We start from the raw sequence: 15,567 nt of genomic DNA, 5'->3' as shown, positions 1-15,567 counted from the left end.
GCCCTGCTCTCTGCCCACAAAGGGAAGCAGAGCCCTTAAAGGCAGGAGCCTGTACGTCTTCCCCTAAACCAAGCATGGCAGAAAGTCTGCTTCTTCATAGCAGACATCGCTCTTGTTAATTCGATCTCCAAGAGGTGAGGGAATGAACCTGTGTTTTGGTTATATTGCGTGTACACAAAGATTTTAGATTATTTGAATTACTATTATTATTTTAGAGACAGGGTCTCGCTCTGTCACCAAGGCTGAAGCTCAGGGGTGCATTCATAGTTCACTGCAGCCTCGAGATCCTGGACTCAAGCCACCCTCCCATGTCAGCCTCCTGAGTAACTGGGACTACGGGTGCCTGCCACCACACCCACCTAATTTTTAAATACACACACACACACACACACACATACACACACACACGTGTATACATATATTTGACAGAGTCTTTTCCTGTCAACCTGGCTGGAGTGCAGTGGCATGATCTCAGCTCCCTGCAACCTCCACCTCCTGGGTTCCAGTGATTCTCCTACGTCAACCTCCCAAGTAGCTGGGATTACAGGCACACACCACCACGCCCAGCTAATTTTTTTTTTAATCTTTTTGAGTCGGAGTCTCGTTCTGTCGCCCAGGCTGGAGTGCAGTGGCACGATCTCGGCTCACTGCAACCTCCGCCTCCCGGGTTCACGTGATTCTCCTGCCTCAGCCTCCCGAGTAGCCAGGATCACAGGCACCGCCGCCATGCCTGCCTAATGTGTTCTGTTTGTATTTTTAGTAGAGATGGGGTTTCACTATGTTGGCTAGACTGCTCTCGAACTCCTGACTTCAGGTGATCCGCCCTGCTCGGCCTCCCAAAGTGATGGGATTACAGGCATGAGCCACCGTGCCTGGCCTTTAAATGATTTTTCTACAGACAGAATCTCGCTACATGGCCCGGAGTGGCTTCAAACTCCAGGTCTCAAGTCATCCTCCCGCCTCAAGCCTCCCACAGCGATGGGAATACGGGTGTGGGCCACCATGCCCGACCCATATCACATGCTTAACAGTGAAATGATAATGCTGGTTTTATGCACCTATTCAAGTACATGTTTTTCAAGAATTTTTTCAAAGTAAAAAAGCTCGTATGTTCAATGAAGACAATTTGGGAACAAATTTAATGCTGAGCTGGAAAAACATTATATGTGCTACTGTCATATATTTAACACATAAATGCAAGCATATTGAGGAAAGTATTCTAAAACGTCCACAGTAGTTAAAGCTGAACGGCGGGACCCAGTGGCTTTTCATTTTCCCCCATTTCCCAAATTGTCTTCCATTACCTTGTGCTACTTCAATCTCTGAATCCCAGAGCCTCCCCTGCAACCCGAGGACAAGGGCACGCAAGTCTGAAGGTGCCTTCGCTCGTCGAGAAGAGACTCAGACACGGAATTGCAGCTCAGTTTTATTTTCTACAGAAACAAACATGTAAGCCGGCCTCCTCCAGCGACAAACAATCAGGCCCCCACAATGAAGTGGCCACTGGTGCAGGGACCATCCCCTAGGGGAGGAGGCACGCCTGGGAAGGGGCACCAGGCTGGGCTTAGCGCCTCTGTCCTGAGTGAAGCAGAGCCAAAAACACAGGCAGAAAGCACTGCGTAATCCACATCAACAGGGAAAGCTGCTGGAGACAGGAGCTGATGGAGAGCTGGAGTTGGCGGTGGTCCGCAGCAATCAGTCGGCTAAATGTGAGGGGCGAAGAACATCAGGTTAAAGGCGACACCTCTGCACCCATCTCCCCGGGCTCCCTCGGGTGGTGGCGGGCCTGGTGCACCAGGTCTCTGTTCTGAGACCCTGTGCTGGGGTGTTCTCAGGTCTCTGGAGACCTGACCGTGGGGTGTAGGCGGATCCCAGCCCCCACCCTGCCACGCTGCGCACGCCACCCACCCAGGCCCCGTCCCTGTCCTGGTCCTGAACTGACATAGTCAGTATGTTGCCAGACACGGTGAACTCCTTCAGAAGCACCCCTGGCATGGGGAGCGGTGGGGCATCCCGGGCCAGGCTCCTGTGGGCCAGCTCTGCTTCCATGGGTGTCGGGAAAGGCATGGTGAGGTAGCTGGTGGGGGCCCTGTTAAGGCATCATCTCCTAGGACGTGGGCTGTGCCTCCGGCCTGCTGCTTACCCCAGGTCAGCTTTCCCCACTCCTCACCCCCACCCCCGATTACCCAGCGCATCCCTCCCAGGCTGTCTCCCCAGGCACTGGCCCAGTAGCACATCCCACTCAGCTGTCTTGGTTCCACACGTTCCTTTGCTGCACCCCAAGGTGACTCCTCCATGCCCTTACAAGGCCCTTCCCCACCCTGCCCCCTGTCGCATCACTCGGCCCCCTCCTCGTCACCCAACCCTCCCTCTCCCCACCTCCCGCCACCCGCTCCCATCTTGCTCCCTTCCCCCCACCTCCTGATCCCCTCCTACACCCGGGTCCCCCTATCTCCTGGCCCCTGCCCCCCTTCCTGCATGACCCAGTGCCCCTAACCCCATCACCCATCCCCTCTCCCCAACCCTGCACACCCCCTACCTCCCAGCCCTTACCTGCTGCCCTCCTCACAGCTGGCCTCCCGTATCCCCACCTCCCAATTCCCACCCCCACCCCCACCCAACCCCTTACTCACATCTCCCCTGCTTTCTCCCCCACCTGGCCCTGCCCTCCCCATCTCCCGGCCCCCACCCCGCCACGAGAACTGTCCAGAACAGAACAGAACAGAACAGGATACAACTCAAGCAGGCGGCTGTCCGGCCTCCTGGTCCTGCATCTGCAGCATCCATTCAGCCGTGAAGCCGGGCCACCACGTGGCCTACGAGGGACGCCTCCTCCTGGCCCTGAGACCCTTCCTGGCCCTGAGGCCCTTGCTGCCGCGATGCCCTGAGTACCTCCGCCGCTCGCAGCACCCGCCTCTCCTGGGCCGCCAGCATAGCCCCCTGGGCCATCAGCATCGCCCGCCGCGCCCCCTGTGCCCTGGCCTGCGGCCTGCATGGCTCCTGAGCCTCTGTGGTGCGCTCAGAGAGAAAGTCAGGGCCCACGAGGACGCGGAGGCAGTGAGGCTGCAGGAAGTTCCGCCCCCTGGCGTGCGAGGGGCAGCCCGGGATCCTCAGGGCGCCTGCGCACAGGGGCCCTACTTCCGGCCCTGGGAGACCCTGAGCGAGCCCCGGAGCACATGACTGGTTCTCGCCAACCCTGCCCCGCCCCAAGAGAGCCCGGGCCGGAAGGTGGCCGCCATGCCAGCTTGGACCCGTCACCCCTGAGCAGCCGGCGGTCCACCAGGCCCCTGTCCCGGGAGCCCTGCAGGTAGTCCGGTACCGCGGGGCCCAGCCTGTCCCGTCTCCCTGGTCTTCCTCACATCGAGGAGCAAGGCGGGCCTGGGAACACAGGGCCGGGGCTGTGCGGCCGTCGTCCCGGACCCTGCCTATCCTGCCTGTCCTTGGGGGAGCGTCCAGGACAGACCCCGGGGCCAGGCCTCTAACTGGGTTCAGCAGCCTCCGTCCCTGTCCCGGTCGCCCAGCCAGGTGGGGTAGCTGGAATCGCATGTCAGGTGGGAGTGACCTCCTGCCAGCCAAGGTCTCCCATGTGCCAGGTCCACCCAAGGTGGACGGGAGGGCCCAGCAGGACCCAGGGCCAGGTCTCACTCCTGGGTTCAACAGGCTCTGTCCCTGTCCTAGTCGCCCCGCCTGGTGGGGGAGCTGGAGCTGCGTGTGGGGTGGGTTGCGGGTGGCCTCCCACCAGCCAGGGGCTCCCGGGCTCTAGGCCCGGCGCAGGTGGACAGGCGGGACCTGCTGGACCTGAGGCTGGGCTGGGCCTGGCTCCTGGATTCGGCAGTATCAGTCCCTGTCCTGGTCGCTCTTACCTGGTGGGGAGCTGGGAGGTGACCCTGTGTCTGCCGGGTGCTGATCTACTTGTGTGTCCGGAAGGGGGGTCAAATCCACGGGACAGGTACCTCTAGAGGCATGCAGGGGTGAGGGCGGCATGGCCCTGGGAGCTGGATGTCTGTGCCAGGCACACCTGTGGCAACAGGAGGTGACCGGACAGGGTCTAGCCCTGAGGAAGGGGGAGGTACTGCAATCCAAACCACTCTCCCCCACCGTCCAAATCCAGGAATCAGCAGCCTCTGCACCTGGGAAAAGCATATTGACACTCACGGGGAGACTAAAAAATTTGATCTTTTGGAGGTAGAGCAGAATAATGGTTACCAGAGACTGGGAAAGGTGGGGAGGGTGGGGAGGTTACTGGGGACAAACATATAGTTGGATAGAAGGAGTAAGTTCTAGTGTTTGATAGCACTGTAGAGGGACTATTTATTGTATATTTCAAAATAGCTAAAAGATAGGAAATGTTCCCCCAAAAAAGAAATGATAAATGCTTGAGGTGGTGGAGGATATCCTAAATATCCCGACTTGATCATTACATAGTGTGTGCGTCTGCATGTATCAAAATATCACATATACTCCATAAATATGTGGAGTTATCATACATCAGTTAAAAATGTTTTTACTTACAGGAAAGAAAAATTCGCCCAAGCTCTTGCGTGTACCTCCAGTTCATTGTTTTCACTACTGTATTTCATTGCATATATTTCATTAAATGACGGATTTTAAAAACCAGAGAACACTACTTGATAACACAATTACACCTGGAATAGCTGAAAATGAGACATAACCCACTTAGTGATTGCCATCCTTCCTGTCATCCTCTGCTCAGTCCCCATTCTCAGACAGAGGCAGGCTAAAGTTCTTACCTTCAACAGGTCAGGGAAGGGAGAGTAAAGTACACGTGACCCTGTCTTAGGAAGCAGGAAGACAGAGGGAGGGTCTCCTGGTCCCCATTATTTTCCTGACCTATTATCACCAGATCAAGTCAAGAAAGGAAGTCCTAACTGATTGAGAGATTCCCGGGGATACTGCCACCGTCCTGGAAGTCTCAGTCAGCCACTGGGCCGGAAATCTCCTCCATCAATATTTCAGCCAGAGCAACATCTGCCACTAGATGGCATCAAACTCCAGCCGGGATCAGGACAGATTTGGATGGTCCAGTAGGCTTGCCTCGTTCACTTCATTAACCCCACAGTAACACAGTTTCGCATTGTATGTGATTGGAGTTCTTGGAAACTACCTATTACATTACGGCAGAGTTTCATAGTCCTCTAATTTATCCATTCTGCTGATGATGGGCAGGCATTTGGATAGTTTCCATCCCTTGGCTATGAACATACTTGTACAGGTCTCTTGAAGCACATGTCCAAGTTTCTTTTTGGAATTGTTGTATCACAGGCAATACATATCTCGAAATTTACTAGATAATGCCATGTTTTCCCAAGTGGTTTGAGCCAATTTTCGCTTCCACCGTAATGTATGAGTGTACCTATAGCTCAACATTCTCATCAATAGTGACGGTACTAGTCTGTTCTCGCACTGCTATAAAGAACTACCTGAGATTGAGTAATTTATAAAGAAAAGAGGTTTAATTGACTCACAGTTCTGCAGGCTCTACAGGAAGCATGGCTGGGGAGGCCTCAAGAAAGTTACAGTCATAGCAGAAGGCAAAGAGGAAGGAGTCACATCTTATATGGCCAGAGAAGGAGAAAGAGAAAGTGAAGGGGGAGATGCTACACACTTTTAAACAACCAGATCTCGTGAGAGCTCACTATCATGAGAATAGCAAAGGGGAAACCAACGCCCATGATCCAATCACCTCCCACCAGGCCCTTCCTCCAACACTAGGGATTACAATTCAACATGAGATTTGGGCAGGGACATAAATCCAAACCATATCATTCCACCCCTGTCCCCTCCCAAATCTCATGTACTTCTCACATTGCAAAATACAATCATCTCCTCTCAACAGTCCCCCAAGTCTTAACCCATTTCAGCACTAACTTGAAACTCCACAGTCCAAAGTCTCATCTGAGATAAGGCAAGTCCCTTCTGCCCATGAGCCTGTAAAATCAAAAACAAGTTAGTTACTTCCAAGATACAATTGAGGTACAGGCATTGGGTAAAGACTCCCTTTCCAAAAGGAGGACATCGGCCAAAACAAAGGGTCTACAGGCCCCATGCAAGTCCAAAACCCAACAGGACAGCCATTAATTCTTTTTTTTTTTTTCCACTACAAAATAATTTATTCAAACACACAGCTACAGCGCGAGACTCCTGTGTACAAGCACACTGATGCTCCTGACTACCCTCAACTAGAGGACCCTTTTCTTCCCTCTTGCCTTGCAGACCTCTTCTATCGAATCTTTCATGTACTGGATCTCCTTGGCCAGGGAATCTGTCCTCTCTTTCAGAGCCTCGTTCTTCTTTTCCAGGGCTTTGCACTCACCAGCGAGGACCTCCTACTCCACCCTCTTCTTCTGGTGATACGTAGTTCCTGCTGTTCTGTTTTTGCTCCATTTTTTCAGCTTCTTATCCAGTTTCTCACCCTTTACTTGTGCTGATACCATCTTCTCCCCAGGAGGGTCATAAGGTTTGGGACAGGCAGAGCCACAGAGGACACCTGGAGATGGCAGGCTCCTACTCGGAGAGCCCCTGGAGGTAGAGGGGATGTGCTGGGGAGAGCTGAGATAGGACTCTGGGCTCATACAGATGCCACTATCATTATCTGAGGGAGTGACTTCCTCCTTTATGCACTGAGAGATCATGGAAATGTAAGCAGTGAAGTCTGGCTTCCTAGCTCCTTCAGAGATATCCACTTCACTTCCCAGCTCTAGACTACAGGAATAATCTAGAGTGGAGGACAGGACCTCTGGGAAAAGGGGAAGAGGTTGCAAGAAGGTGAAGGGGGCAACCTGGTTGGGTTTTGTTCACCTTTCTGGGAGATGGCAAATCGAGTTCACCGTCTGAGGGGGCTCCTTATTAGTCTCCTGGACTAGGGGGACAAAGAGATCACACGAGTCATCCAACGTGGCCAGAAGCTCATCTGGCATGGTTTCCAGGTCATCTATACCCAACAGGGCATTAAAGTCGAACTCCTTCAGATCCGTTTTCTCCAACATCCAATCTGTCCCAAAGAAAGCATCCTCCTTGCCATTGTTGGAGGCACTGACCAACCCATCCACAGGCAGCCATTCAGAGGAGTCTGCCTTAGCCTTGTCGCTGGAGAACCCATGAGGTTTGAAGTGCCTGGCCACCTCCAGGTAGACATCTAAGAGACCTAGGCTTTCTTCAGTCCCCAAACCTGACTGGTCAAAGGGGGACATCAAGCCCCCACCAACGCCTCACTGCTCAGGAAGCTCATCTTGGTCATGGTGCAGTGCTTTGCTGGAATCAAGGAATGTGCTTAATTTGAAGGTGTCTTTGTCAGTTACAGCAATGCTGCTGCTGAATGCTGTGAGAAGTGCCATGGCTTAAGCCGCCGGTGGGTGCCACTGCAGAGCCTGGTGCTGCTGCCACCACTGCCAAGGCCAATGCTGCCACAGGCACTGCTACCCCTAATACGCCATGGTGGCCATGGACCCTGAAGGCCGGGAGGAGGGAAGGCACGCACGTGTGGAGGAAACTACATGTGTGGGTGGGGACAGCAGAAAATCGTCATTAATTCTTAAAGCTCCAAAATAATCTCCTTTGACTCCATGTCTTACATCCAGGCCACACTGATGCAAGGGGTGGGCTCCCAAGGCCTTCTGTGGCTCTGCAGGATACAGCCCCCTCGGCTGCTTTCCTGGGCTGGTGTTGAGTGTCTGCAGCTTTTCCAGGAGTATAATGCAAGTTGCCGGTGGATCTACGATTCTGGGGTCTGGAGGACGGTGGCCCCCTTCTCACAGCTCCACCAGGCAGTGCCCCAGGGAGGACTCTGTGTAGGGACTCCAACCCCAGGTTTCCCTTCTGCACTACCCTAGTTGAGTTTCCCCAGGAGGGCTCCATCCCTGCAGCAGACTTCTGCCTGGACATTCAGGTGTTTCCATACATCCTCTGAATGTAGGCAGAGGTTCCCAAGCCTCAACTTTTGCCCTCTGCATACCCGCAGGCTTAACACCACATGGAAGCCACCAAGGCTTACAGCTTGCACCCTCTGGGGCAGCAGCTGGAAATGTGTCTGGGGCCCTTTTAGACATGGCTGAAGCTGGAGCAGCTGGGGCACAGATAGCAGTGTCCCGGGCCGGGTCCAAAAATCCTTTCTTCCCTCTTCGGCCTCCAGGCCTGTGAATGTCCATCAAAAACTTAAAAATAGAACTACCATATGATCCAGCTATCCACTTCTGGGTATAGATCTGAAGGAAATGAAATCTGTTTCTTCCTGAGTCAGTTTTCATAGTTTGTACATTTCTAGGAATTTGTCCATTTCATCTAGGTTATCTAATGTGTTGGCAAACAGTTGTTCACAATCTTCTCATATAATCCTTTTTGGGGTGGAAGGATTCAGTAACGATCAACAAAATGGAAAGGCAACTTGCAGAATATTGAGGAATAATATATTGTTCACATCTTATCAATATAATACGTGCATTTTGTGGGGGCAATAATACATGGTTTCAGTTTTTTTCCTCATCAGCTATAACAGGGTTGGGGTCTACAGTGATATCTTCTCAAGTCTCCAGCATCTGCATCGCACTCAGGTAGCAGCACAGAGTCCCGAGTGAGCCCCTAACAGATACTCATCTCCCTTGGGACAGAAGCAGCACATGGACTTCCATCTCTGGTCAGTAGGTCCCATGGCCTAGGGACCATGTCTCAAAATTAGCTTCGATGCCATAACATATTTGATCAGAATACAGGTAATGGTCTAAGCTGAAATATAAGCATTTCAGCTGAACTTCAGGCATAGTGACGGCAAATTGGAAAGAGATGCAAAGAGATTTCAAGGATCTTGGAAATTCACAATGTCATTTAAGAAGAAAACACACGTCACTCAATTCCAGTAAAGAATCACAGACTCGGCCATGCATGTTGGCTCATGCCTATAGTCCCAATAGTTTGGGAGATCGAGGTGGGAGGATCGCTTGAGCCCAGGAGTTCGGGAATCACAGACTCTTCAGCTCCCAGTCCGGTGCTCTTAACCACTACATGCTGCCAGTCATCAATATTCTCCCATATTTCCTTTATTGAAATAGGATCATTAAAGCTTAGGGGGAAACATTTGATAGGAAAAGATTTCACGTATTTTTCTAGATTTTCATTTCCTCCTTTTGTTGTTGTTTTTTTCTGGAGACAAGGTCTCACTGTGTCACCCAGGTCAGAGTGCAGTGGTGCAATCACGGCTCAGTGCAGCCTTGACTTCCCGTGCTCAACCCATCTTCCCACCTCAGCCTCCCAAGTAGCTGGGACTATAGGTGCGCACCTCCACGCCCGACTAATTTTTTAAAATGGTTTGTAGAGATGGCATCTGACTATGTTGCCCGGGCTAGTCTCAAACTCCTGGACACAAGCGGTCCTCCCACCTCGGCTTCCCAAAGTGTGGGGATTACAGGCGTGAGCCACACTGCACCAGGCCGCCTCCATTTCCTCTTTCATATACACTCCAGTTAAATTTTTTAAAAGTAGTTGGTCGCCCCGAGGCAGAGACTGTCTTATAGTTTTTCTGTTTCCCAGAGTGCCTTGCTAAATACCCAATTGTTGACTGAATCTTTAAATTCTTCTGAGTTTACAAATTTAGTGTACTGTAAAGACGTAGACTCAACAGGTACAAAATCTTTGGTCTTTCAATCAACATAGGTCCTGGAAACATCACTTCATTCCTAAATGCCAACGTAATGAATACAAGAGAATTGGTTTTAAACAAACATTTTGATCAGTGTTTACTTAAATTCCCAGGGGATTCCCACCTTACTCCACTCCCTCGGCTCAGCACACGTAGTATAAGCCACACTAGTCCGCATCTGGTGTTACAACTTTCTGTCCAATTTCAGAACACCCTCCTTTCACCAATTCATGGCCTGCAACCCTTCCACCGCCATTTCCACAAGCAAACTTCAGGTCTTATTCAAGGTGAGGTGCCATACTTGCTGCAGCACGTAAGTATTTTTAGCCATTTAACATGCATAGAACTGTGCTACCATTGTTACTAGGTTCCCATCTTCTTTTTTTATGTGTCACTGACAAAGGTTTTGAGTATTGTGCCCCTAACCCCATTTTTCCTGTAAGTTTTGCGATTTGTACTACACAATGATTTTGAGGTACACGTATGTCATGTTATAATCATAACTCATTGTATCACTGTTTGGGGAAAAAATTAACCAATAACCGATTTATTTTTTCAAAGATAACAGGTGTGCAAGCTTCCAGAAAATCTGCTTAAGCATAAAATCAAATCAGAGAACAGTTGTTTTTCCTCCAGCATCTATCCAATGGCTAGCTAGCACTCAAATCAGACACTAGATTTGGAACCGAAGGACATCATTCACCTTGAAGTAGTGAACAAAAACATGGTTTTGTCAAGAAATGAAAGAGATAAAAGTCATTATAAAAACTGTCTTTTCCGCTAGACACGGTGGCTCTTGCCTGTGGTCCCAGCTACTCGGGAGGCTGAGGTGGGAGGAACACTTGAGTCCAGGAGGTCAAGGCTCCAGTGAGCCGTGATCGCACAACTGCACTCCCGCCAGCCTGGGCGACAGAGCGACACCCTGACTCTAAAAAAAGGGAAATGATGTTTTCCATCCTCAGAGCAAGCATGCAGAATATGATTGTCATCCTATTCATAGACGTGGAAACTAAACCTAAGAGAGGCTGAGTGACTGGCCCAAAGTACCATGGCTGATAGGGGTTGTAATAAACTCAAGTGGTCTTTGTCTAGGATCAGAAAAACTACCACTATATGTAATGGCGCTTGTAACTGTGATGTGTTATTTTCGATTGTCTGCAAAACACAAACATGAATAAATGAGATGAGTTGTTGGGGGAAAGTAAGAAAACGGTGACACTGTTAGGGTTACCCATCTCTCCACGTACCTCCTAACATCAGACCCTGATTGGGGCAGAAAACCCTGGCCTGTACCATGACAAATGCTTCCTGTCCAATAATAGGATGTTCAACAGCTCTTCGGTACCAACAGTGAACAAATTTTTTGCAAAAGAATATTATTGCTGCAATTGGCCGGGCATGGTGGCTTACGCCTGTAATCCCAACAATCTGGGAGGCTGAGCTGGGCGGATTGCCTGAGCTCAAGAGTTCGAGAGCAGCCTGGGCAACATGGCTGTACCTACTCTCTACAAAAAATTGTAAAATTTGCCAGGCATGGTGGCGCACGCCTGTGGTTCCAGCTACTCTGGAGGCTGAGGCGGGAAGATGGTATTGAGCCCAGGAAGTCAAGTCTGCGGTAAGCCATGTTCACGCCACTGCACTCCAGCTTGGGTGACAAAGTGAGACCCGGTCTTCTGTCTGTATCTATCTATCTATCTATCATCTCTATCTATCTCTATCATCTATATCTATATATGTATAGCTTAGCTATATCTGCAGCAGTGAATAGAAACCCTTTTAGCAAAGTGTTCCCAAACTCTTGCTTCTAATTCTTGACCAACTCAGAAGTAAAGGAGAATGAAGTTAAAGGAAGTCATACGTTTCCGTACTCTCATGCATACTTTTATTTCTGCAAGGTCAGTAGTAACGTGCCTACTTTCGTTTCTGATGTTAGTCCTCTCTCTCTCTCTCTTAGTCCAGCTAAATGTGTCTCCATTGTTCTTTAAGCACTTCCTTATTTTTCTGGGACAACAAGATGATCCAGTTAATCTTGGACTTTCTCTGCCCTAGCCCTGGAATCAGTCATTTCTCTAATGAGCTCTGTTCTTTTTAATCAAGGCTGTTGTTTAGAAATCGAGACCCAGGCGCTAAGTCGACTCAACTGCTATTGAGATGGTCCCAGGCCTTCTAAGTGATGGAGCTGAGACATATGCATACCCACAGCCCTACATTACAGCTATGTTTATTTCTATACCTATCTGTACATTGAAAGCCATCAGTGTATTAGGCCACTCTTGTGCCGCTATAAAGAAATACCTGAGACTGGGTAATTTATACAGAAAAGAGATATACTGGGCTCTTTGTTCTGCAGGCTCTGCAGGAAGCGTAGTGCTGGCATCTGCCCGGCTTCTAGAGAGGCCTCGGGAAGCTTCTACTTGTGGTGGGAGGCAAAGCGAGAGCTTGTGTATCTCATGGCGAAAGCAGGAGCGACTGAGGGAGAGAGAGAGAGAGAATGAGAATGTGGGGGGGGGGGAGGGGGGAATGCCACCCACTTTAAAATGACAAGATCTCTCGAGAACTCACTATCACGAAGACAGCACTAAGCCATTCATGAGGGATCCACCCCCGTGACCCAAACACCCCCTACCAGGCCCCACCTCCAGCCCTGGGGATTACAAGTTAACATGAGATTTGGGTGGGGACAAACATTCAGACTAGATCAATGAGTTCACACCAACAACTCCAAATCGAACCCACATTCAAGCCTTCTCCCTTTTCATATCTGCAACTCCTTTTCCAAATGGTGAGAAAGCCAGGTCCCTACATCACTCATATATTTACTGCAAAGCCAGTCAATCATCTGAGCCCATCAGGTCACCACCCAACTTGGCACACGTTCCTCTCTTGGACCCCTGACCCCTCCCCAGGACACTGTCACCCTTGCCGACTCCCTTCCTTACTCCACAAAACTTCCTTGTGCAGGACACTGCTGCGCTCAGTGGAGGATCATGCTTCACACTGGTCCCCAGCCGCCCTCCACACTTGCCTTGAGTGGGCCCCCAATCTCAGGGGCTTTTGGAAGAAGATGGGGAGAAGGACAGGATTGAGGAAGAGAGGCGGGAAGGAAGACCGGCAGAGCAGCCGGCAGGAAGGGCCATTGTTCCTTCTGATGCTCCATTCGTAGCCAATGGCAACTCAAACTGGTTGGCAGCAGTGTCCTCTTGACAAACGCTGTGGTCATGTCTCAAATTTACCTTCAGCAGGAGCACTTCAGTCCACAGTCTTGGTGCCAGCTACGACGCATTAGTATTGCTTTGAAGGCTTTTCCGGGCACAGAGAAAGCAAGTAGGTAGTTTTTAGAAAGAGAAAAATAAACTGAGTTCATCACGCCTGTAATCCCAGCACTTTGGCAGGCCAAGGTGGGAGGATGGCTTGAGCCCAGGAGTTCGAGAGCAGCCTAGACAACATAGCGAAACCCCATCTCTGCAAAAAAATAAAAATAAAAATAAATTAGCCGGGCGTGATGGTACACGCCTGTAATCCCAGCTACTCCACAGGCTGAGGCGGGAGGATTGCTTGAGCCCGGGAGGTCAAAGCTGCAATGAGCTGTGATTGTGCCACTACCTTCCAGCCTGGGTGACAGAGTGAGACCCTGTCTCAAATAAATAAATAAACGAACAAATACAAAGTAAGACAGCTGTTACTTTTTGAATATATATATTCCCTATTCCCTGCAGATATTCTCAAGGGTTTTTATTTTTTATTTATTTATTTATTTATTTATTTTTTTTTTTTGAGACAGAGTTTCGCTCTGTCGCCCAGGCTGGAGTGCAGTGGCCGGATCTCAGCTCACTGCAAGCTCCGCCTCCCGGGTTTACGCCATTCTCTTGCCTCAGCCTCCCGAGTAGCTGGGACTACAGGCGCCCGCCACCTCGCCCGGCTAGTTTTCTGTATTTTTTAGTAGAGACGGGGTTTCACCGTGTTAGCCAGGATGGTCTCGATCTCCTGACCTCGTGATCCGCCCGTCTCGGCCTCCCAAAGTGCTGGGATTACAGGCTTGAGCCACCGCGCCCGGCCTATTTATTTATTTTTTAAAGTTCAGTTGTTCTGTCATCTGTGTGGTGGCTCCAGCATCTGTTTTGAGTCTCACTCTGTCGCCCAGGCTGGAATGCAGTGGCACCATCTCGGCTCACTGCAAGCTCCACCTCCCGAGTTCAAGTGATTCTCCTGCCTCACCACACCTGGCTAATTTTTGTATTTTTAGTAGAGACGGGGTTTCACCATATTGGCCAGGCTGGTCTAGATCTCCTGACCTTATGATCTGCCCACCTTGGCCTCCCAAAGTGCTGGGATTACAGGTGTGAGCCGCTGCACCCAGCCTCCAGCATCTGAACTCTTAGTCTCATGGTCTCTTTCCTGCCCCGGGTGTGCTTAGTTTTTATGTGCACTGCTCATTATCATTAAGAACTTCTTTCCCCAGTGCTCCTGAAGTTCTTATATTAATACATCGCTCTTTTTATTTTAAGAGCTCAGGGGTACATGTGCAGGTTTGTTATATGGATAAGCGTGTGTCATGGGGGTTTGTTGCACAGATTATTTCATCACCCAGGTATTAAGCCTGGTAACTATGAGCCATTTTTCCTCATACTCTCCCTCCTCCCAACCTCCGCCCTGCAAAAGGCCCCAGTGTGCTTCATTCCCCTCTACGTGTCCGTGTGTTCTCATCATTTAGCTCCCACTTATAAGTGAGAACATGTGGGATTTGGTTTTCTGTTCCTGCGTTAGTTTGCTAAGGACAATGGCCTCCAGCTCCATCCATGCTCCTGCAAAGGACACGCTCTCGTTCAGGAACTTTTATGGAACTGCATCTCAACCCTAGACTCCCACAAATCCACACATCCATTGGGATAACCGTTGTGGGTTGAACTGTGTCCCCCAAAAAGGGATGTTCAAGTCCTAACACCTGGGTGCCTGGGAATGTGACCCGATTTGGAAATAGGGTCTTTGCAGATGTAATCAAGTTAAGGTCATACTAGATTGGGGTGGGGGCTAATCAAATATGACTAGTGTCCTCATAGGAGAGAGAGGTAGACACACTGGGAAGATGACCCCACGAAGAAGGAGGCAAAGAGATTGGAGCGGTGCCTCTACAAGACAGAGAGTGCCAAGGATTGCCAGAAACCACCTGGAGCTATGAGAGAGGCATGGAACAGATTCTCCCACAAACCCTCCAGTAGGAACCAAGCCTGCTGACAGCTGGATTCCAGACTTGTAGCTTCCAGAACCACAGGAGAATCCATTTCTGTTGTTTTTGGCCCCCCAGTTTGTGACCGTTTCTTATGGCAGCCCTAGGAAACTCATATGGGTACTGTCGGCCCAGGACCACCTCAGACCAAATTTAGGACTTGAGGGCCATTGAATGGCCCCACCAGGAAAACCTAGACTGCGAGTCTGCACAGAACCTGGCCCTTGGCCACAACTTTGCAGATGGGTGTTTTCCCTTTCCTTTCATCTCCTGCTTCCCCGCAGTCTACGGAGCTGGGGTGGGGTTTCTTTAATGCAGTGAGGGCTGCTCTTCAACTCTCCACACTTCACAAAGGCTTTGGGCCTTGCCTGCTGCCTCCCTTGCCTGGACGGCCTCCAGAACCAAAACCCAAGTTTGCCCAGGTCACCCAGCGTCCTCGGGAAATAAGCAGCTTCAGTGGCGTACTTCTTCTTGGATTCTCACTTCCTCTCAGGTTTTGCTCGCTTGCTGGTTCTCAGTTGTTTTGAACAGTCTCAAACTGTTTCATTTGCAGTTATTTTCAGCAGAAATATCGGTCTCAATAATACCAGCCAGTATCACCAGAAACAGATGGCAGGTCTTGCAATGCTTTTGGGGATGGACAGACAGACCACCCTGGCCACCGCCCACTAGGTGCAGGAGAAGACTTATTTCC

General features: G+C 50.4%; 2 protein-coding genes and 1 pseudogene across 3 annotated transcripts in view; all 3 read right to left on the bottom strand.

The window, feature by feature from the left end:
• Window positions 1-1,417: 1,417 nt before the first annotated feature.
• LOC104677257 (cancer/testis antigen 1-like) lies at window positions 1,418-5,444 on the bottom strand. The gene is made up of 3 exons (XM_030934428.1): window positions 2,736-5,444; window positions 1,943-2,077; window positions 1,418-1,703 (listed from the first exon to the last, which is right to left on the bottom strand). The coding sequence occupies exons 1-3, from the start codon at window positions 2,993-2,995 to the stop codon at window positions 1,565-1,567; spliced, it is 534 nt and encodes a 177-aa protein (XP_030790288.1). The 5' UTR covers window positions 2,996-5,444; the 3' UTR covers window positions 1,418-1,564.
• A 340-nt stretch (window positions 5,445-5,784) lies between these two features.
• On the bottom strand, window positions 5,785-9,175 carry LOC115898710 (annotated as a pseudogene). Its single transcript, XR_004058401.1, has one exon. The product of XR_004058401.1 is annotated as a cyclic AMP-dependent transcription factor ATF-4 pseudogene (transcript).
• Window positions 9,176-13,070: 3,895 nt separating this feature from the next.
• Window positions 13,071-15,567, bottom strand: part of IKBKG (inhibitor of nuclear factor kappa B kinase regulatory subunit gamma) — a 28,586-nt gene continuing 26,089 nt past the window's right edge. The window contains exon 10 of the mRNA XM_030934426.1: window positions 13,071-13,111. Within this exon, the coding sequence (XP_030790286.1) occupies window positions 13,086-13,111 (26 nt within the window). The 3' untranslated portion in view covers window positions 13,071-13,085. The remainder of the gene's footprint in view (window positions 13,112-15,567) is intronic.

This window comes from Rhinopithecus roxellana, chromosome 7, assembly GCF_007565055.1.
Source record: "Rhinopithecus roxellana isolate Shanxi Qingling chromosome 7, ASM756505v1, whole genome shotgun sequence".
Taxonomy (NCBI): domain Eukaryota; kingdom Metazoa; phylum Chordata; class Mammalia; order Primates; family Cercopithecidae; genus Rhinopithecus; species Rhinopithecus roxellana.
Note: the sequence above shows the minus strand (reverse complement) of the source record. Positions and strands in the feature narration are given on the sequence as shown.

Coding starts and splice junctions, on each gene's coding strand:
- LOC104677257 (XM_030934428.1), bottom strand. CDS start 2,995: ATGCAGGCCGCAGGCCAGGGCACAGGGGGCGCGGCGGGCGATGCTGAT. Junction 2,078..2,735: donor GACAGCCGCCTGCTTGAGTT/GTATCCTGTTCT, acceptor GGCCCCCACCAG/CTACCTCACCATGCCTTTCC. Junction 1,704..1,942: donor TCTGGCAACATACTGACTAT/GTCAGTTCAGGA, acceptor CCTCACATTTAG/CCGACTGATTGCTGCGGACC.